Below are 21,877 nucleotides of genomic sequence, written 5' to 3'. Positions count from 1 at the left end.
TAACTCAAATTGTGGAGTGAGAGGGAAATAGCCCATAGCTCCATTACCCTGACGTAACTCATTTTTGCACATTCCTTTGTTTATATGACTATATACCATCTGTTTTGACAAACACATACAGTCATATAACCTGCACCTTTAAGTTAGGTTTCCAGTAGACCCTCTCCCTGTAGAAGCAAACACTGATCTGATTTTTATCCCTGGAGGTTAGTTTTGCCTGTTCTGGAATGTGACATGAATGGAAACATACAATAAATTCTTTCTGTGTCTGGCTTCTTTCACACGTCATGCTTTGGCGATCTTTCCATGTTATTGTGTGTACTCTGGCTTTTAAACTACGTCAAGCACTTTTCCATCTTGCCTCATAGTCTTCCTATGGGCAAGTTGAATAACTTGGGAAAGTCTCCCTAGTGGATGTAGCATAATTTCTCTTGCCCTGAAATAATGTTCCAGTAAGGGTTTCACTGTCAGCTGTTTCCCCATCTGTCCCCATGGTTTCAACCACAGCCTCTGGGATGAGGACTCACAGACTTGCTTTGCTAGACCGCTCCCTCCCAAGATGGAGGTACGTTCTTCCCAGTGAAGAGTGGCGTCCAGACACGCCAGTCCAGTGTCGTCAGGCCTTCCTGACTCAGTGGTGGTGTTACTCACTTACCACCCAGGCTACCCACTGAGATCACATCCCCTTCCTCCATCCTCCACAGGACACCAGTCTGTGTTCTGAATACCGCTCAGATCCCTCCCTCCTCAGCATTCTGGAGGCTACTGTTCTGAGTCCTGTGGTTTCTCACCGGGAATGCCTCCCAGGGGTCCCCTCGCCTCCAGGCCTGCTTCTCTCCGATCCACACGCTACCAGGGCTGTCCCTGTAATAAGCCCCACGTGTGTCCTCTACTGGATGTTTTTGACAAACATGGGTGACTCCGTGTTGGCTTTGGGAAGAAGTCCAGACATACTAAAGCCACCATGTATGATGTGGTGGGTTTTTCTCCTTCTAATTTAATAATTTTATATTTATTATAATAAAGTCAGAGGATATGAAACCATATCCATCTCTTATCTAGTGGGGTCAATAAATGTGCACTGTGCAGAGTTTAGGGAAGAGGTAGATAACGGAGAGCTTCCAAGAACACTAGGAACAGAAGCAGCACACCAGTGTCCTAGGACAGACCGTTGGGAGGCAGCAACTCTGATAACCAGCCTCATCACCCTCACAGTTCTGCCCAAGGAGGGGCTCAGAAGTGAAGAAGCTATTTCTTTATGCCTGTCCATTTGCTTCTTTTCTTGTATCTCTTATATTGTACTCAGCTGATTATATCGCAGTTTCCTGTTTGTCTGTCCCTCCTTTGGATTGTTAACTCCAGAAGGCCCTGACGTCACAGTGTGGCTTCATGATGTCTGAGCCTCGTTCCTTTCCCCTCCCCGCATCCCAGCCATGGGCTCATCTGTGCTCTGTGACACCCGTGGTCCTGTCTGTCTGAAAGGCTCCCTCCTCTTCCCACTTCCTTTCTGATTTTTGCCTCTCAGGCTCTTCATTACTCATTTTTAAAGCCCTAGATAAAACACCTTGTTCAGCTGTTTCACCCAAATCTTTCAAGCAAGTTACCGGCACCTCCTGCTACACCCTTCAAGGTCCCCTGCTCTTCCCAGTGTTTGTTTATAGACCCCTTCTCACCGTCCAGAGCTGGGAGTGCTCCCAGGGCAAGGCCGGTGTGCTCATCTTTGTAGCTCTGCCAGCTGGTGCTTGGTTCTTCAGAACATGAGTGAGTGGCTTGAGTGCTGGGGAAAGTAGCTAGGGAAAGTTGGCTTTATCCTTGTAATATGCTAATACTTGGTGGTTTCTGTGCACAGATATTTCCCTATAAACTGCTCAAAATAAGTAATAAAGTAAGATGAGCTGTAATTCTCTTGGAAACATTTTCCGTGATGCCTGACAATCCCAGTTAATCAGGTCATTTTGAAAATGTCAGCTCTTGAAATAAATTACAGTTCAATTTAATGGTCACATAACCCACAGCAAACATTTGGCCTCAGAGATAGGGGATAAATGTGTCATTCTGATTCTTTCTAGAGTCAAGCTGGTGTAACAGAGAGCCATAATTATGTTCTTTAGGGGTTCCTATTGTTTTTAAATTAATCTTAATCATCGGGATCACATTTTTTCATCTAAATTAATGGAGAAAAAAGTAGTTTGTATTCCACAATTTTTTTTTTGGCCATCAGAATTAATAGCTGGGGGGGAGGGTATAGCTCAAGTGGTAGAGCACATGCTTAGCATACACAAGGTCCTGGGTTCAATCCCCAGTACCTCCTCCAAAATTAAATGAACCTAATTACCTCCCCCCACCAAAAAAAATTAAAAGTAAAATAATTTAAAAAGTAATCAATAGCTAACTCATATTTATATGTATATATATTTGTCTTGATTGTTTCTATGTCCTGATACAAAAGAGATTTTAACCCTTAATTCACCAGAAATTCCTGGAATTCCCATAATAATGATGTAAAAACCTAGTTGATTTTGCGCTCTGTGTGTAAAAATGATGAGTATGGCGGTCACGTTCATTGAGTGCCTCCTCTTTCCTAACATCAGGGTTCATCTCTAAGTCTCTTGGTTTGTATTTTATTTAAGGAAGAAAGAGAAAAGAGAAGAGAAAAGAGAGGAAAGAAAGAAATCAAGACCTAAAAGTTATGTTACCTTCTTAAGGTCAGTAAGCTAGTAAGCAGAGCACCTGGATAAAAATCCAGGCGGACTAGACCACCAAACTGCTGATCACAAAAGGGAAAGCATCGTGAAACGGTTTGAAAGACCGGGGAATCATTTGGTATAAAGACTAGTTTGCATTGATGACTACTTCTGGGATCTTTTTATTCGAATCAAGAGTTCAAGAAGCATTACTAGACTAAAACATCTTGTTATTATCTCCTAGGGAAAAGGCAGTGTGCACACCATCTAATCAACACTTCACCGTGTCTGTGAACTTGAGGCTTCCACACACCTTGATGGGACGTGTTAATTCTGTCACTGGTTTTGTGTACAGTGTGGTTTAACAAGGTTGTATATTTAGAGTAACATTAAAACTCTGCCTAGTCAAGTCACTTTCGAGTTGCAGGATTCCAGAAATGATTTTTGAAATGGACTTTAATGAAACATCTATTAACATAATGAAAACCAACTGTGTGCCAGGACAGAATTCCCTGTCTCACTGAGCTGATTGAAGATGGGGTCGATTCCACCCTAGGCTTGGCTCATTTTTTTTCTATCCATGTCTGTCTGTCCTCAATTTAGATTTTGGCTGCTGTATGTGTGTGTGAAAGGCCATGTTCTCTCGCCAGTATAGATGCACAGTATTTCCAAACATGTCTGTTCTGAACGCCTTTTGAGTCTTCTTCCTCGTCCTGCTCTTCTTCCTCACTTGTCCAGTTTTGATAAGTTCAGTTTTTCCTGATTGCATGTCATTTGTCCAGAACGATGGTCCTCCAACTTCATTGTGTGATAAAATAGGCCAGAATAAAAAGCAGATTCCCAGTTCTGACCCAGGTAGCTTGGGCTGGAGTCCAGAAATTCACTTTTTTTAAAAAGTATTTTTAAATTTTCTTATTTTTACACAATTTGTAAAGGTTACTTTCCACTTACAGTTATTACAAAATATTGGCTAAATTCCCTGTGTTGTACAGTGGAACCTTGTGGCCTGTCTCACACCCGATAGCCTGCACCTCCCACTCCCCCATCCCTGTATTGTCCCCCACCGCCGCTGGTAACCACTAGTTTGTTCTCTGTATCTGTGAGCCTGCTTCTTTTATGTTATATTCACTAGTCTGTTGTAGTTTTTGGATTCCACATATAAGCAATATCATATAGTATGTCTCTTTCTCTGCCTGACTTATTCAGGAGTCCATTTTTAATGATCATCCAGGTGATTCTGATGCAGGTGCTCCCTGGACTATACTTTGACATGGCACTAGCTGTCCAGAATATTGTTTCTTTTATGTAAAAAAAAAAATGTGTGTGTGTGTGTGTGTGCATGTTAAGACTCACATAAGCACAGTAAGAGAATAATACCAAATAGTGCCAACTGAATTGAGTCCATTCCTATACACAGGCTTCCAGGTCGTATGCACACCAGCAAATTTACCTGCCCCCATGAACCTTGCTCCCTAAAAATGAATCCTCAGGGAGGAGAGGCAGAATAGTATAAGATTTGTCCTCACCTTTTTATTAACATTAAATTTATTCTTTGGATTGAAATGTGACTTCTTTAAAGTCCTAACTTATTTTCTTCAGCCCGGAACCTTAGAACATTTGTGTCAGTTATTCAGCCAGACTTTTGACTCAGCTCCCCTTACAAGCCTAACTGTTTTGCTTGTCCGCGGGATGCGTGCTGCTGTGATGGGCAGAGCGTCTGTTCTGCAGTGCGTTGCTGGCCAGTGAGAAAGCTGAGGAACAGCAAAGCCTTTGCTGACTTTTATTGGCAGGGAGAACCCGAGGCTCCTTGGAGGCCCAGCTGGCACCTCTGCGCAAAGATCTGTGCCTGAGTCAGACTGTCATCCCACGTGCCAATAAGATTTCACCAGGAAATATTTTTCATAGGGGAAAAAAGAGCATTGTTTACCTGCCTTACCCTGCGGTCTCTCTAGCTTCCACAGGGGAATTAAGCCCTAGGACCCTGAGGTATCCATTGTATGAATGAATTAACTTCTCTCTTAATGCATCTCAAGTTGAGGAAACAGGCACTCAGATCAGGTTCCGTGATCAGTGCTGTAGAACCCTCATCGAGAAAGGCCGAGCGGCTGGCTCTCTAGACCCGGTTCTGCCACGTCCATTCCCTCTCTAGTAAAGTGAGATTTAAGATAATGCCCGAGTCATTAACTCAAGACACGATTATATTATATTACATGAAATAATAAATGTGCACTTCGTAAAGTCTGAACTGAGTTTTAAAGGTAAGGTGGTATCATTTATGGGAGAATGGATGTAACAGTGCAAGCGTTCTGTGAAAGTACTTAAATTCCTAATTAAGTTGTGACTGAATCAGCTCATGTCAGTTCTTGTAATTCCCAAGACTAATCTATTTGTAGCTCATTTTGAAATTTAGAAAAAGACCTTTGTCTCTCCCACATGTCTGCCAAATTTCTTAGTCTTATGAAAAGTAGTACCTTTTGGGAAAGAAAACCTGAGGCTCTTATGAATAGACGATCATCCCACAGACAGTCTGTGAAGACTCGCTCTACAAAATAGAGCACCGTTTCACCGTATCTCACGGCCCTTAAGGTCCCCAGAGCGGGCAGTATTCAGTCCTACCCGGCGGATCGGGAAACTGACATGCAGGAGGCTGCAGATGCCTGCTGTCAGGTGGGCTGCATCTGACCCGTTTGTCATTCTTTGGTAGGCTCCCTGCCTCTCCACCAAGTAGCAATTTACTTTTTAATAAATGGCCTCTTAGTTACTTTGTTCAGGTATATTATGATCACCAGTTTCAAGCAACTTAGACCCCAGTTTAAGAGAGCAACCAACAAGAGAGGGTCACTTGCCGGGGGAGTGTGTCTGGAGCAGATTTCCCTTTGTAGAATAGTGTTATGAAATAATCACACTCCTGCAGTGGGAGGTTGTGTCCCCATTCGTGGCTCTGGCGCTGGGGTACCGGGGAAGTAAGATGAGATACACTTGTTTTCCCTTCCCTTTTACACACAGTTGGCAGCTCTTCTGCACCTTGTTTTCTGTTCAACATGTCGTAAAGGTCAACACACAAAGAACTTCCTTGCTATTTTATTTTAAGCAGCTGTAAAATTATTTTAGTTTTTGGAAACTATTCCATTATATAGATATACCATAATGAATATAACCAGTTCCTTCTAGATAGACAGTAGGTTATTTCTAATGTTTTACATTAGAAATGGCTGCTGTTATGAGGCTGTTCACTGGAACATTTTTGTATGTCCCTCATTTTATATGTGTGGGAGTAAATCTGTAAGACAGATTCTTATTAGTAGAATTGCTGGGTCAAAGGAATACGCAGAGAAAGTATCAGACGAGCCCAAACTGAGGGATATCCCATAAAATACCTGACTGTTCAAGATTGTCAAGATGATGAAAAGCAAGGGAAGATACACTCCCAGATCAGAGAAGATGAAGATGTGATGACTAAGTGGTGTGCTGTCTTGGGTTGGAGCCTGGAACAGAAAAAAAGAGGACAAAGTTTGGAGTTTCGCTAATAATAACATGCCAGTGTGGGTTTCTTAGTTTTGACAAATACCCCATCGTAATCTGTGGTATCAGCACTGGGGAAACTGGCTGAGAGGTGTCTGGGAACTATTCTATCCTTGCAACTTCTCTGAAAATCTAAAATTATTCTTAAAAAGTTTATTCTTTAAAAAAGGTCATTAGTGGAAAGACTGGTGACATCTGAGTGAAGTGTCTGTAGTAGAGTATTAACAGTATTGTTCCGATGTTACAACCGTAGTTTTGACGCGTGGTAACGTTTGGGGAAGCTAGGTGAAGGGTGTGCAGGAGCTCCTGGTACTTTCTCTTTGTACCTTTTCTGTTGATCTAAATTTATTCCACAATTATAAGTATTGTTTTTAAGCACGTCTACCCTGCAAAGGGTGTGCTGTTGAAGAAAGGAGTGGAAGGCGCCCAGAACTAAAAGCAGGCCAGGGGGCCAGGGAGAGGTTGAGGGGGCGCAGAGCAGCAGGAAGAGCTGGACCAGGCATCTCGTTTCCCACGCGGAGGGTGGGGAGAAGGGCGCTCTGCTCAAGGAAGGGCTGTCACCCAGGGCCGGCCTGCTGGGCGCGTCTGGGGACGGCGTGGGTGTGCAGCTGGGGGCTGAGGTCATTGTGTTTTCCTGTTTCCCTTTGCTCTCTGTCACCATCTCTTGTACGGCATCACGAAACTCTGCATGAGCTTCTGAGTGACCTTACCTCCCCAGTTTTCTTTTTCGTATTTTATGTCCAATTTAGATAAACTTACCTAAAAGTTGGGGAAATTCTATTGCATATAATGTCCAGAACAAGAGTAGTAGAAAGTGAAAATTTGAGGTGGGTGTGTCCTCTGTCCACATGTTTATGTGTGCGTTTATCTTCTTTGAATATTAGATAAGCAACACTTCTTTTTAACTGTCACATGTTGTCATAGGCCCCCCCCCCCAAGCATGTCTTTGAAGACTCTTCAAACACATTTGAATTGGTGGACTTCGGCGAAGCTCAGTGTAGTAACAGTAACACTGCTTGTGTAACTTATGCTGGTCAGGCACCTGGCCAGGTACGTCACATGGTTTTTTTTTTTTTTTTTTTTCCACATGTATTTTATTTAATTCCTCAGGGAAGGCACTAGTATTAACTCCATTTTCAAAGTAAGGTAATTCAGGCTTAGAAAAGCTTAAATAATTTGCTCAAATCACTTAACTGGTAAGTGGTGTGGTTGAGATTTAAGCCTAAGTATTTAGCGCTGTTCTATTAAGGCATCTATTTATGTTCCTAAGAATTAAAATATTTCTAGTTGTTTCATGATGAAGACTGCGGCTCAGATAGAGATTAAGAAAGCCCTGCATCACTTCAAAACAACAGTAACAATCTAGGGCCACAGTTGTGTAATGCTTTTCTCTGTAAACAGCACGTTTATCAGTCACCAATGGGAAATTAGTCTCCAAGGATGGAAGTAATAAAAATCTGACTTCTTCCTCTTAGAAAAGGCCAGTTATGCAAAACAGGTGATGGCTGTACTTCACTCCTCAGGGAAAACTGCTGAACGACCCAGGATGAAGCCGGTTCTGTTTTTCCAGGTTCTGTTTGACTCTGGCTCTGGACCTTCTCTAGATATCATCCAAATAGGTGAAAAGGAAAAATTTCGAGCTTCCCATCACTTCTTCTGAAGTATTTTTTCCTGGCTCAGTTATCCATGTTTTAAACCATCAGGGAGTGTCTCTCTGTTTTTCCTGTTCTGTCACTGGCCTCGAGTTCCTCTCAGACCTGGCACATCTCAGGGTGAAAATGTCCAGTTCCAGCTTGTGATGAAGCCTTCTGTTTTGGGCTGATCTTGTAAATGAGTTGGTTTCTTTCGTTTGTTTCCTAATTCTGAGAACTCTCCAACTTGAATTAGTAGATTGCTGAAGACAGCTTCTGCGGTTTACCAACATGTGCGCAAAAATTATAATCCATCAATTCGTCTACAGGCAGTGGTGGTCCTCTTGGTGCCCTTAATCACAGACATGCTTTTTAAAAGTCGCCCAAGGAATGATTAAAACAAGGACGGAAGGCCTGCTTTGTTCTGTGGATCCTGCAGTTGTGCAATCACTTCTTGAAAACAGTATCGCCTAACACTGTGCAAAAACTCCTCGCTTGCGCAGTCCAAATTCTGAAAGATTTATGTTTGGCTTTGGCTGTGTTGCATGTCTGATTAATTGACTGAAAGTGAGTGGAACTCTGGAGAACAAGCAAGGAAGAGACAAGACTGAGAACAGGAGTAAGAGCGAGTGCGGGTGGCATAGAAACCTCTCCTGAATTGTAATTAAGTACAAGGAGAAGTCCGGGACTGAGACCACGGGCTGATGCCCCGTCCCCCCCACCCCCAACCGAGTGTGTCCACTCAACAGGGGTCCTGAGAACCCTTGACACGGTGTTGACATGTGTGTTCTTTCCAAAAGTGCTTCATGAGTCTTTATGCCAAATAAATGTTTCCCCAGGAGTGCAGGCCAATTAACTCAAAGGAGAGCCCTTTGTGTGAGGCATCGCTTCGGCCCAGCTGTTCCCCACAGCTGCACGCTGATGTCACCATCTGGGGCCGGCTGCACTGCCTGCGCACTGCTGTACTAACCGCGGGGACCCCCGCTCCTCCGACCCGCCCCACCCAGTTTTTCCTCTTTCCCTTCCTCCCCTCCTGTCCCTGCTTCACCTCACCCACAGTGGCCAACAGAACTAAACACTATTTAAGTTGCTGCTTTTTTTTTTTTTAAAGAGGAAACACCCTGTCCAGTGGCTAATGAGAGGATTTCCATATATCCTATTTGATTTTAAAGTTGGATGCACCACAGTTCCACATTCAAACTGACAGTTGTTGGATTACAAGCAGATGTGCTGGAAATTCAGCAGGTGTTGTGGACTGTTAACGTCCACTCAGAGCCTCTCCTGGTTTGTGGTTCAATTAGACATTTTATCTCTGATACGAGCATTCAGATAAGCTAGAATTTTTGTTTTTCACTTTGCTGAACTCTGAAAATTCCAAGGGAATGAAGTCGAAAGGCTGTGTGAAATCAAGATTTCTCTGACTAGGATAGCTATTTTGATGCCTTTATTGAATGCAAAACATCTTTCTATCGCATACTTTCAGATAGAGAGCTCTCACGTGGAATTCACACAAGGAGGCTTGTGGCCCCATCATTTTATTTGTGTTATTTTGGAAAGTCAGCGGAAGTGGACGTGTTTACTCCCTCTTTCCTCTTTTGATAAATAGTGATGTGAAGAAGGTCCTCTGTAGCATTCAGCATGGCCATCATCTTTTACTAAATATTTTTTAAAGAAAAAAAGTAACTTCCCAAATTTCATCCCAAAGGCCTGAGTTGTCAGCTGCTCCCTGTCCTCCACCTGCCTGTGTGAGTCTTCTCTCCATGTGAATGGTCCAGTTCTCAAGGCTCACAGTCCAGTGTCCCACTGCTGCTCATGGTGGGATACAGTTTTCACCCTCAATATCATAGTAGTTCTTGCTTTTAATGTTAGTTCCTTTCCCCCTTCGATAAATATTTGTGTGTGTATTTGAATTTTAAGGGTTCCACTTTTAGCAAACACTGTGCTTGTCATTATTTCTGTGTGGCTTATTTTCCCTCTGAAGGAATACCCATGTGGGACAAGGGACTGGTTTTTCTACTGCCATGTGGCATAGTCCCAAGAAAATATGTCTTCATCATTGCCTGAATTCACCCCAGGAACCAGCCAGTTTCCCATTACTTAGGTAAAATAATCATTGATCTAAACTTCTTTTCTCTGCCCTCAAAAATCTTTTTCCTTCCAAAACTCCAGAAATACAGATTTCTTACCAAAAGAGAGGTAAGGATTACTGTGCCCATTTCATACGAGTCCATGGGCACTCTGGGATGTTGAGAACATGCATCCTCCTCACAGATACAGTGGCACCTTTTACCCCATCTAACCCACATCAGGAAAGGAAGACTAGAAAAAGTCCAAAGTCAAGCTCCTGAGAAATGACAGGGCTCTTTCAGGATTTGTTACGGCATGTGTGGGTATGTATTTAGGTGCAAGTTCTGTAAGGTGTTGTTAGTAATTCTTTTTTGGTAGTGGTGGTGGTGAAGAGGTGGGATGCTCTCATTTCAAATTATGTTTATCAAATTACTTTGCCTTTTTAAAATATTAGCGTTCCAATATATTCTCATTATACTGTAGCTTTTCAAATGTGTTTTTCCTAAAGTTTTTCTGTTTTGGTGATTTGTGTTAATTATATTCTAATATTTAGTTGTTATGACCTTATTTTTGAATAACAAGTTGACATTGGCTCCAGTTAAGTACAAGCTTCAAGTCCATTTACTTCCTCTCTGTGGTTCTCTACCTGTTCGGTCTGTATTGTAGCTGCCACCCTACTGGCGGGCCCGCCTTAGAGATGCCTCCGCCAATCAGAGCCTCCTCTCCTTATGGCCCCTGCATTGATTGGTCACCATGCAAAAGGGTGCTCTTCACTTCAGTATCAGGCTCTGCTCAAGGACCTCTCTTACTGCTTGCTAGACAGTTGGGGGTTTTTTGCTGCTAGAGAGCATTTCCTCTCGTTCCCTGTTACCGTTCACTTCTGTACTATTGCATTTGAAAATGTGGTCCCAAGAGAACTGAGTACCCTGAGAGCCCTGTGTACATGCTTCCAGAGTTATCACAGCTGCGTGCGAATGTTATGAATTTACAACAGTTAGCAGGTTAAGTGTCCTCTTCCCTTTTTGTTTTTCATCTCTTTTCAGTCACTGCTTCAACCACCTGTGAGAAGTTAGAAAAAGCCAGGAATGAGCTGCAAATAGCTTATGAAGGATTTGTCCAGAAGCTAAACCAGCAGCACCAGACTGATCTAACAGAGCTGGAGAACCGGCTTAAAGACTTTTATACTGGGGAGTGCGAAAAGCTTCAGAACATCTACATCGAAGAAGCAGAGAAGTACAAAACCCAGCTGCAGGAGCAGGTTGGTGCTTTCGGGACCTGAGCGTGTTCTTGGCTGTGGCTGTTATTTTGAATTCTAACCGTTGCCCAATTGTCCGATGACAAGCTTCCTTGGATGACCTCTTTTTTGGATATCCCTTGATAGACTTTCTTATAATTTAAATACATGAATACTTTTTAAAGTACTTTTTTTTTTAATGCTCAAAGCAATATACGTATGTTGAGCAAAAGATGGGAAGAAAAAAGAAAGATAAAATTTAAAACAACCCTTTAAAAAGATCTCTTTAATTGAAGGATTGTTGCTGTGCAATATTATATCAGTTACAGGTGTATAATATAGTGATTCACAATTGTTAAAGGTTATACTCCATTTATAGTTATTATAAAATATTGGCTATATTCCCCCTGCTGTAGAGTATCTCCTTAGAGCTTAGTTTATACCTAATATTTTGTACCTTTTAGTACCCCCCACCCCTACATAGCCCGTCCCCCTTCCCTCCCCTCACTGGGAGCCACTGGTTTGTTCTTTGTGAGTCTACTTTTTTTGTTATCTTCACTAGTTTGTTGTATTTTTTAGATTCCACATAAAAGTGATAACATACAGTATTTGTCTTCTGCATGACTCATTTCACTCAGCGTAATGCCCTCCAAGTCCATCCATGTTGCTGCATATAGTAGCATTTCAACCACTTATGACTGAGCAGTATTCCATTGTGTGTGTGTATCATACATATCAAATCTTTATCCATTCATCTGTCAGTGGACACTTTGCTTCCATATCTTGGCAATTGTAAATAATGCTGAAGTGAACATTGGGTGCATGTATCTTTTGAAATTAGTGTTTTTGCTTTTTTGGATATATTAAAAAAAAAAAAAAAAACCACCCTTTATCCTACTACCTAGAAATAAGCCCTTTGCAAGCTTCCTGGTGGTGTGCTGCTAAAACAAATGGTTTGCAATTCTTTTTCTTTTTTAAAATGGCATTTGTTTAATAACTCATATTTTTCAATTAATAGTATATCTTAAATCTCTCTTTAATTTCCTTGCTCCCTTTTAAAATCAGCTCTTCATTTAGCAAATATTTACACAGTGCCTACTAGATGCCAGTGACGACCGAGAATATAGGGGCCATCACAACCTGTCACTGTGGAACGTATCCTCATTCCGTACGAGGGATGTGGCCGCTTCCATCAGTGAACCCCGGAGAGCTCGTGTGTTTGTGTTCCTGAAGGGGACGAGGTGGAGCAGTGGCACTGGCAGCCCCCGGTCGGGTTGTTCTTCACACGTGCCCAATAGCCCTTAAACGTGAACTCGAGCTCATGCGTCAGATCTCCCAGTGGTGCTGCTTGTGAGTCACCTTATTAGGACTTCTGATTTTATTGGTAAACTTTTGTTGTTTGTTTTTTTTTCTCATAGTTTGACAACTTAAACGCTGCCCATGAAACCTCTAAGTTGGAGATTGAAGCGAGCCACTCGGAGAAAATAGAATTGCTAAAGAAAGTCTATGAAACTTCCCTTTCAGGCAAGAATGGTTTTTTGGTATTGAAATAGAGTGAGATCTCATGGAACAGCGTGCTATGTTTTGAAGCGGAAATGATTCATAACATCTCGCTCTGGAGGAGTCCCTTTGGTGTTCAGCGTGGAGGGTCTGGGGTTCTTTTTGCATTGGTTCATTGCGAGCAGGTGCCCTTTCCCCCAAGGATGCAAGTAATTGTTATAAATGCCAGCCTTCTAGGAAATAGGATGAACTTTTAAGGAACTTACAGGCCTTCTTTTTTGGTAGTAGTCACGCCTGACTACTTCAGGGAGGTCCTGGGAAGTTGAGAGTGGCAGCTCACATCCTGACCCCGGGGAAGGAGCCCCCTGACACTCTCACACAGTGACACGCTGTGACATGAGGACAGTACTTCATAAAAAAAAAAATCTTTGTTGTTATTCTATCACGAGGGGCAGGGTTGAAGTAGAAGGAAGAGAGTAAGAAGCCGTTTTTCTCAGAACGTGACTGCCCACGTAGCTGGAGGTGCCCATGAACCCAGGGCGTCTGCAGAGACGCGGGCGGACGTGTGCTGAGACCTGCTCTGTGGCCTTTGTCAAGGGCCTTCTCATCAGAAAAACACTTGCCTTGTGAAGTCAGAGTGATAACGTGTCGAGGTGACTGGCCCAGGGTGGACATCTGGTAAACAGTGTTCCTCCTTCCTGCTAGAGGTGGGTTTAGTCTGAGACTTCTGTTTGGTTCGTGAAGAGCAGCTGGAAGGAATACAGGGGCTGTGGGCCAGGCGGCCAAGGCCAGTGTTCCAGGCCCCCCCCCCCTGGGAGGCATGCTCTGTGGGCCTCAGTGTTCTCACTCATAAAATGGGAGTATCTGCCCGACTGTCCTCATGGGGCTAATTTGAGAACACGTGGTTTGATGTATATAAAAGTGCCAAACACACACAAGCACCGTGATCACAGTGCTTCACCAGCCACCCTCATGTCTACACGCTTGAACGACTGCAGAATTCAGTGCCTCACAAAACTGATCACTTCTTTCCAGAAATCAAGAAAACCCATGAAATAGAAAAGAAATCACTTGAGGATTCGCTTTACGAGCAGCAGGAATCACTAGAGGTAGGTGAAACACAGGAACCCCCCTTCTCCCCGGCCCAGAATCGTCATTCTGAGGTTTGTGTGGTTCTGGTGGCTGCTTGTTCACTTATGTTCCACATTTCATGTTTGTGTTTTAGAAACAAATCAGTGATCTGAAGAGTGAAAATGATGCTTTAAATGAAAAGCTGAAATCAGAAGAACAAAAAAGAATATCAAGAGAGAAAGCAAATTTGGTAAGTGGCAGTTGCTTCTCCCTCCCTGCCGAATTCTCCTCCTGCTCAGCTGTCCTGTTAGTCAGTGAAGCGTTCAGCAGCGAGAGAAATTGTGGGTTTGCAGTCCTCTTCATATCTTGGAGTGTGGTTTTAACTGTACATAGTGGCTTCTTTGTTTACTGATGTCTTTTTTTTTAAATCTTAAAAACTGATGTAACCGATGAATGAAGCCCGATATATTGCAAGTGTTCTAAGCTAAAACCTACAGGAAGACAAGAAAACTATCAATAAGATCAGGGTTTTATGTGAAGACTTTTTTAAAAAAAATTAACTTGCTATATGGAGATGTAATTTACCACAATATTCACCCTTTTAAAATGAACAATTGAGCGGTTCACAGGTTGTGCCTTGGTCACCAGGATCTAATTCCAGAATATTTTTATCACCCCAAAAGGAACCCTGCACCCATTAGCAGTCATTCCCCATTTCCTTACCAAGCTCCCCAGCCCAAGGGAACCGGTCTCCTTCCCGTTGCTGTGAATGTGCCTGTTCTGGACCTTTTGTTTAAATGGAATCGTGCTGTATGGGGCCTTTTGTGTCTGGCTTCTTTCCTCAGCTTCTGTTCTTAAGGTTCATGCCTAGTGTAGCAGGTACAGGTACAACATTCCTTTTTATGGCCAAACAATATTTCATTGTATGGGTAACCCTCGCTCTTGAAAAGTACGAATTTCTCCTGTAAAAACTGTCCCCTGCAACTTGTATCCTTACTCCCTCCTGCACAGTCCCCAACCCCTTTTTAAAGGGATTTGTTTTGCTGCTTCTGTCTTCTCATTCCATACATTTGTGCCTGGGCTGCAGAAGTCAGGCTTTTTTTTTTTGCCGTTTAAGATCAAATACCTGGGTCTCTCGGTGAGCTCTCTTGCTGATACTGTCACTGGGGGACCCTCCAGACACTTGACTACAATTAGGTGAGATCCTAGTCAGTGAAATTTCAAAGCTATTTATTCCAAAAGAGTCTTAGAAGAAGTCAGTGATTGCAAAAGAAATCCGTAAGACTTTTCATGCAGGATGTAAACCTTCTTAGTGGTTCAGGGAAAGCTTTTACAGCACCTCCTGGTACTGTAGCCGCTCCTGAAAAACTGCAGAAGGAAGGTTGAGGAAGGCAGGAATATCCGATGCCTCACCCCGGCTAAGCCTGCCTGGGGGGAGAGGGGTGGGGGCAGAGGAAAGGAAAAGGTGCAAAAGGAAAAGGCTGTGTGTGCTCTGATTTTTTTAAATTGGTAAATTATGCTGTTTTAACAAAAACAATAGAGATAGGATTTGCTACTTTTAGGGTTAAAAAAAATCATATGTAAAAGGATAACAGAATATGACACTTCTGAAGATTCTGGAAGAACCCTGGAGGTGAGGATCTGGGGGTTGGTTAGAGCACCTTCCCGCTCCCTGAGGAGGTGGCCTGAGCTGTGGATCTCTGTCTCCTTCTGCGAGGTGAGGGGTTTGATTCACTGATTCCCCAATGGCTTCTTCCCTGACTCTCCCTAAGGGTGGTCCAGAGCGTTAACCACCACCCAGGAGGATGTTTTGATAATCTACACATCTTGTCTGAGAAACTCCCTCATTAAACATCATTTCAGTGGCTCTTGTGCTGTTACCCCTTATCATACATTTTTGGACTGTTCACTTGAATTTCCATAATTAAAGCCAGGAGGCAGGGAGGCCACCCTGGTGGTGGTCACTCGGAGGGTGCTCTCCCTTTACGCAGTATTTCTCTGGGGTAGGATCTTCATAGTGCATGTGCTCTATGCCATGTAGGTGTCCATTTTATTGTCACCAAATAAAATGATGGGGTGTTACTATGGCCCTAGAGGTCTGGCCAGGCCCACAGAGTCCCATCACAGAAAAAGCCCAGAAGACTCAGGACGTGACTGCTGCTTCTGCTGTTTCCCAGAGAGTCCTGTAAACGCACTGCCTTCTCCCTCCTGATCAGTTCCTGATGGTGGAGAGAGCAGGCTGTTGGTCCCTTTTCTCCCTCCAGGCACCAGCGAAGGACTTGGAATTGCCTAATCTCTAGCCAGGGTTCTGTTTTGTATTCTAAGCTATGGTGGCTTTTCTCTTTGAATAAAATCTTTGGTGCTTCTAATATTTTTCCATTATTAAGTTATGGATAAATGAGTGAAATATTTGGTTTCAAATATCTCAAAGTCTTTGGTCATAAGAATGAAATAAAAGACATCTTAACCTTTTCACCTCTTTGAAAACTGCCGTCAGAAGGTGGAAGTCTCTTGCTCCTTGTCTAATTTCTAAGTCTAATCTGAGATTTCTTCGTAGTAAGCAATGAACTAGGTAATTGTGTTAAGTGATCAGAGTTATATCCTGCTGTGTCTTTTCCAGAAAAACCCTCAGATGATGTATCTGGAGCAAGAGTTAGAAAGCCTCAAGGCTGTGTTAGAGATCAAGAATGAGAAACTGCACCAACAGGACGTCAAGTTAATGAAAATGGAGAAGCTGGTATGTTCCCTCCAGGGCCGTCCCGCAGGGGCTGATACCTGTGACACGGGACCCGGCCTCTGAACTAGAAGCGTGGAGTTGTTGTAACTGGTATTTATAGGTGTTTAGAAACATATGAAAGGTAAAAGGTTACATTTTCTATTCTGTGTTGGCTTAAGGCTTATCTATTGTTGCCTTGTAGAACTTTTTCTTCCCAAAGAACATACAGCATTCTGTGTTGGGAGACCTTTGTTGTCATTTTTCCAATTTCCATGGTCTGTCAATATTCACTTGCATAAGAATTTTTAAATAATGTAAAACCAGCTCTTTAATATACCACCAACTCTAGGTGGGTTCCTTATGCTCAAAACAGTAAATTAATCAATCCCACTGGAGCAATTCACTCTTGCTGTCTAAATTCATCTTGCTTCTTGGGAATTAGACTGCAATAAGAGAATTGCGCCTTAATAAAATCAATCCAGCCGGACAGGCAGCCAGCGTTATGACTAAGGTTTAGTTGCGGCCGCTGGGCAGAGGCCTGATGTTGGCGTGGGAGCGGCAAGCCCCGTGTGCCTGTGAGTCTCGGCCCAGCCCTGGGACACATCTGCCTGCTAATAGCCCGGGTCTAACCAAGCGGGCAGGGTTTGCCACAGCAGCCCCTGCCGTACTCTGTACACCGCTCTGGACTGTGCCAGCCGCTCCCACTGCTTGTCCCTTCGCCCCCTGATTCTGAGTGACTCAGGGTTGAGAAGTGCCTCATTCCAGCCCCAGCCAGCCCTGGATGACAGGGCCCTTGGAAGGCGCTCTTCATTAGTTGTGTCTGTCTGTCTGTCTGGGTTTTGGTATTCAGTTGGGTTTTCTTCTAGATAGGAGACTGTTTACCTCTCTTAAGGGAGGGAAGAGCTAAGCCCCCTTGTGGATGTATATGCGCACTTTGAATTACCCGGAAGTTTTGGGTAATTCAAAGGAAAGGAACTCATGAACCATTAATGGGCCCAACCTAGCATCTATACCATTTCGGGCCAAAGGTCATCCTGTGATATCAGGTCTGATAATGGCCAACCTGGCCGTCAGTAATGCAACAGATAATCCTGTTAATAATTTGTTGCCCCCTATGCCATTCACGCATCAGAACTTTTCAAATCATCCTGTGCACTAAGAACAGACTCTGCTGTAAAATTACTCACACGTCTGAATTTTTGCTGGTCCGCAAGTATTTCTGTGCCTTGCCCTGCCCGAGAGGTGTCATGATATTAGTCAGCGCTGTATGGTGTGTATGCAGAAGAATGTGTTGACAGGATGGCAGGTCAAGCCACTGTTACCTTGTTTATCTGTAAGCTCCAGGCTGTTGTAGAAAGTAAGACGCGCAGAAAGCTTCTGTATCAAAACTTGCTCTGCTGATAACTAGCCCTGGTGAAGCCACGGAGCTAATTTCCTCTCCTGTAAAATTGGACGAGGTAACATGTTTAGGCCAATCACTGCCCAGTCTAATTCCGGATTTTCCCACCTCAAGTTTTATCGTGAATTCCATTAGTTCCTGGAAACTCCAAGGCACCCCCCCCCCTTTTCTTACACTCTGCTTACATTTTTTGGACACTTGTTTCACCTGATTGGCTTGTCCTAAGCATTTTCTGGATGGTAAGACTTTAAGGAACAGTGGGACCACAAATTAAGAGCCAGAGTGAAAGGAGCTTAGTCACCTGTGGCAACAGCAGGGCCTTGGAACGAATGCCGACAGCCGTGATGTCACCTCCCAACCAATAAGAAGATCTGACCTGTGGGAAGTGAGCTGGGACGTAATCATCCCTTCATCCAACCGATTTAATGTCTTCTGGGATTTTGTCCTTTAATCTCTCAACCAATCAGTCTGTTTCCCTTCCAAGTTTAGCCTGGGCGGGCCAGCAAATGTATCTTTAGTTCAGCTGAGGAGGGAGGCTTTCTGGACGGTCACATCTTTATTTTGACGCTCTATAGAGCTGCATAGATTGCTCTGTGTGGCCACTGGAGGTAAGTGCTGAACAGTAACCAGGAAACCATGTCCAAGGTCATGTTAAACATTGCCAAGAACTGTGAACTGTTAGCCTGTGAGTTTTTATCAAATGTGGGTATTTTGTTTGGCAAAAAATTCTGTAAGTAGCTATTGTGCTGACCCCCTGATATAACACTGGCTGCCTTGCTGCTGTGTTTTTTCACCTTGAAACTGAAAGGCACGGCACCCATTCTCAGAGGGAACCCTAAAACCATGTGACCTGGAATGAGTCAGGTACCCCCTGGCTGTGTCCATTTCCAAGTGGCCTGGCTCCAGGTGCTCTGTTGCCCTGCAGGAGATGCTTTTTGCAGTGCATCAGCGTAGAGACGGTCAACATACCATTAAACTTCCCTTCATTAAATCTCCCTGGCTCGTACCTGCAGCAGGAAGCTACCTTAGGAAATGAGGGGCTTTATCTAATTCTTAACGTATAAATGTGGGCGCTCTCGTTTACGCCAAGGTGGACAACAACACGGCGTTGGTCGACAAACTGAAGCGATTCCAGCAGGAGAACGAAGAATTAAAAGCTCGGATGGACAAGCACATGGCAATTTCAAGGTAAAAATAAAACTTCTTCCCCGAGCTCCTCCTCACCTCGAACATCGGGGTGCGCCTTTCTCACCACACCCCTGGAAGTGCGCTTGAAGCTGGTGGTTAAAGAGGTTCTGGTTTCAGTCTGGAAAACCTGCTGCCCTCAGCAGCGTGGCCTGGACCAGAGGCTGAGTCCTAAGTGGGCAAGCCTGCCCGGCGGTTCCGGCTGATGGAGGCTGGGAGCGGTCTTGTGATGCTTTTCGGGAAACAGCCCCACACACAGGACAGTCGTAAGACCTGCAGGACATCTGCGGATGCCCCACGCAGCCTCCTGTGAAATTATCCCAAAGGGCAGCTGTTTCTTTGGCTCCAGGTTACACTTGACAGGGTCTCTGCCCAGAACCCACACCCTGAAGCTTCTTTCCTTCCAAAGGGGTCATTTTTTGGACTTTCAAATTTAAAATAGAATTTTTTGAACTTAAGAAAAAACAAACCCTCATATCCACGTGGCTTCTGGCTCTCCTCTCCTGTCTTCCAGGCAGCTTTCCACCGAGCAGGCGGTCCTGCAGGAGTCGCTGGAGAAGGAGTCCAAGGTCAACAAACGGCTGTCCATGGAGAATGAGGAGCTGCTCTGGAAACTGCACAACGGGGACCTGTGCAGCCCCAAGAGGTCGCCCACGTCCCCCGCCATCCCCTTCCAGTCGCCGAGGAACTCCGGCTCCTTCCCCAGCCCCAGCGTCTCACCCAGATGACGCCTGGAGACAGACTGACCCCTCGCCAGCGCGGAAGCTGAGCTCCCTTCGCCCACGCGCCCCGCCCGCCCACCCGCCCTGGAACTGGAACGTCATGGCCGGACCCGCTCCTTCTGAGACAGACCCGAACTCAGGAGCGAGGCTCCGGACTCGGTCCGGGAGACCCTGCCCGAAAAATGTCGCCGGAACGGATCTACGCAGACCGACGCTGATGCACAAAGCACTTACGGAACGAGATCTTGTTCGTTGCCTTTTTCACCTACGCGTAAAGGGGAAAACTCTCAGGGGCCTGTTAAAAGATTTATATAACCTTTGTAATGTTCCTCACCACAGACACCTTCTTGTGATGTGTATTTTGGTCTGACTGGGGATGTGTGAATGAAATGGGTGTAACCGAGTGTCACGTGTCTGATGCTGCCTCTTTTGCTGGGTATTGAGTCAGGAGCTGAGAACCTCTGGAGATGTGCTGGTCCAGTGAGAATCCGTGTCTGCATCTCTGCAAAAGCCATAGAGGGAAGAGCAGTAGTTGCTGGAATGAGGATTTTCTACCACCACCTCGGCTCGGCCCGTGGACGTGGGCGAGCTCTGACTTTACACCTCTGCGTCCTTTTGGAGTAACTTGTTGGCAGCCTCTCAGTGTCCAGCCATGTCAGTTGAAACTAGCTAGATTTTTTTTTTTAACTTACCATGTGAACCTAAAATACTACAGTCCATTTCTTCAGGCTATAAGCATATGTAGAATCCTAATTTTGCTGTTAAAAATCTGTATAAAGAAAGGGCAGTACCAACGGTATTCCTTCTGCCTTATTTTTACCTTGATCTGAGCTATCCTCAGTGATTTAAACTGTCTTCTCTCCCACTATTCCCATTTCCTGTCTTTTCCTTTCTCCCCCCTCCAGTGCCACAAAAGCCAACCTTCTACCTCCTTCCAGCTTTTCTCGGGGACAAGGAACATGCTTTTCCGGAGCCAGCGCATCTTCAGGGTGCTGAGCCACGTTCCAAATAAACCAAGGCCTGGATCCAATAGTGCAAATTTTGGGAAACCCTAGAGAGATGGAAGAATGAGGAGTCGTCACTGGCTGGCAGAACTGAGAAAGACAGGGTTCAGTGCTTACTGAGGAGCAGGGTCACCTTGATAACAGAACAGCAAGTCTGGCGAGATAAGACTAAGTTACCGTGCACCTTGACACAGTCCTCCTGTCCTTGGGAAGGTGGCGGAGTGGTCAGCCGACGAGGGGAAATGTGGCTTATACAACTCTTCTCCAAGTTGCATTTCAGTTTCTTTCCAAAACTTCATTTATTCCCTCCCCCAGTTCTCATACTCCAGGGAGGTGGGGGGAGGGAGGAAGAACCATGGCTTTTTCTTCCTCTGCCTGCGTGTGTCAACCTTGTGCTCAGTATTTACTACTCGGCGTTGCTGACGTTCGACGGCTGTACAGACAACCCCTGTAGTAAGGACAGACTCAGGACACCAGAGGTGGATCTTCGAGCCATCACTTACATGTACACTACGTAGCAGACTGACAGTCCTGATGAATGTTTTTGTTCTACTAGTGATTGTGTCTGAAGTCCTTAACCTTCACCAGTTTATTATGTGTGTAACCTTCCATGTCTGTTTCTGATAAATGGGAACGTAGGTTCACTGCCACCCCCTGGAATCTCTCTCTCTCTGCTTACCCTTCCAGGTTGTTCTCCACGTCACTGGCCAGAGTTGGGTTTGCCATCCATCCCTTAAGCATGGTACTTTCCCTGCTGTCCTCCGTGCCACTGAGGTGTCTGGGGAAATCATTCTTACACAATTAATATAAAATGTCTTCAGAGAATGGGAGACAACAGGAGAGAAGATAGGAAACAAAACAGAATGTTAAGATTATTTTCAAACCAAATGTCTCACTTAGGTTGCAAAATGTGGGCACGTCATAAAAATACGGATGTGTAAACAACTGTAGTTGTGCTCAGTTTGTAGTGATGGAAAGTGTATTTTACTCTGATCAAATAAATAATGCTGGAATATTCAACATGAGATCTGCCTCCTCTGACGTACGTCACTCTCCGAAGTGTTACCCAGCATGGAGCCCTTCTCACAGCACAGGAACCAACGTCACGCCGCCTCTTAACCCACTGCCCAAGAATTCCCAAG

General features: G+C 44.4%; 1 protein-coding gene and 1 long non-coding RNA gene across 9 annotated transcripts in view; both read left to right on the top strand.

Annotated features, from left to right (window-relative positions):
- MTUS1 (microtubule associated scaffold protein 1) overlaps positions 1-20,134 on the top strand; it is a 145,773-nt gene extending 125,639 nt beyond the window's left edge. For all 8 annotated transcript variants that reach the window (XM_032468627.1, XM_032468629.1, XM_032468630.1 and 5 more), the window contains 7 exons: positions 10,948-11,162; positions 12,557-12,662; positions 13,674-13,747; positions 13,864-13,959; positions 16,330-16,446; positions 18,915-19,012; positions 19,524-20,134. In XM_032468627.1, coding sequence (XP_032324518.1) covers positions 10,948-11,162; positions 12,557-12,662; positions 13,674-13,747; positions 13,864-13,959; positions 16,330-16,446; positions 18,915-19,012; positions 19,524-19,737 — 920 coding nt within the window. In that variant the 3' untranslated portion in view covers positions 19,738-20,134. The remainder of the gene's footprint in view (positions 1-10,947; positions 11,163-12,556; positions 12,663-13,673; positions 13,748-13,863; positions 13,960-16,329; positions 16,447-18,914; positions 19,013-19,523) is intronic.
- On the top strand, positions 1,638-10,507 carry LOC116660050. Its single transcript, XR_004315404.1, has 3 exons — positions 1,638-1,647; positions 3,817-3,819; positions 4,199-10,507. It is a non-coding gene; the product is annotated as an uncharacterized LOC116660050 (long non-coding RNA).
- Positions 20,135-21,877: the final 1,743 nt, after the last annotated feature.

The sequence above is a fragment of the Camelus ferus genome, chromosome 26 (assembly GCF_009834535.1).
Source record: "Camelus ferus isolate YT-003-E chromosome 26, BCGSAC_Cfer_1.0, whole genome shotgun sequence".
Taxonomy (NCBI): domain Eukaryota; kingdom Metazoa; phylum Chordata; class Mammalia; order Artiodactyla; family Camelidae; genus Camelus; species Camelus ferus.
The sequence above is the reverse complement of the archived record's forward strand: the minus strand, read 5'-3'. Positions and strand labels throughout refer to the sequence as shown.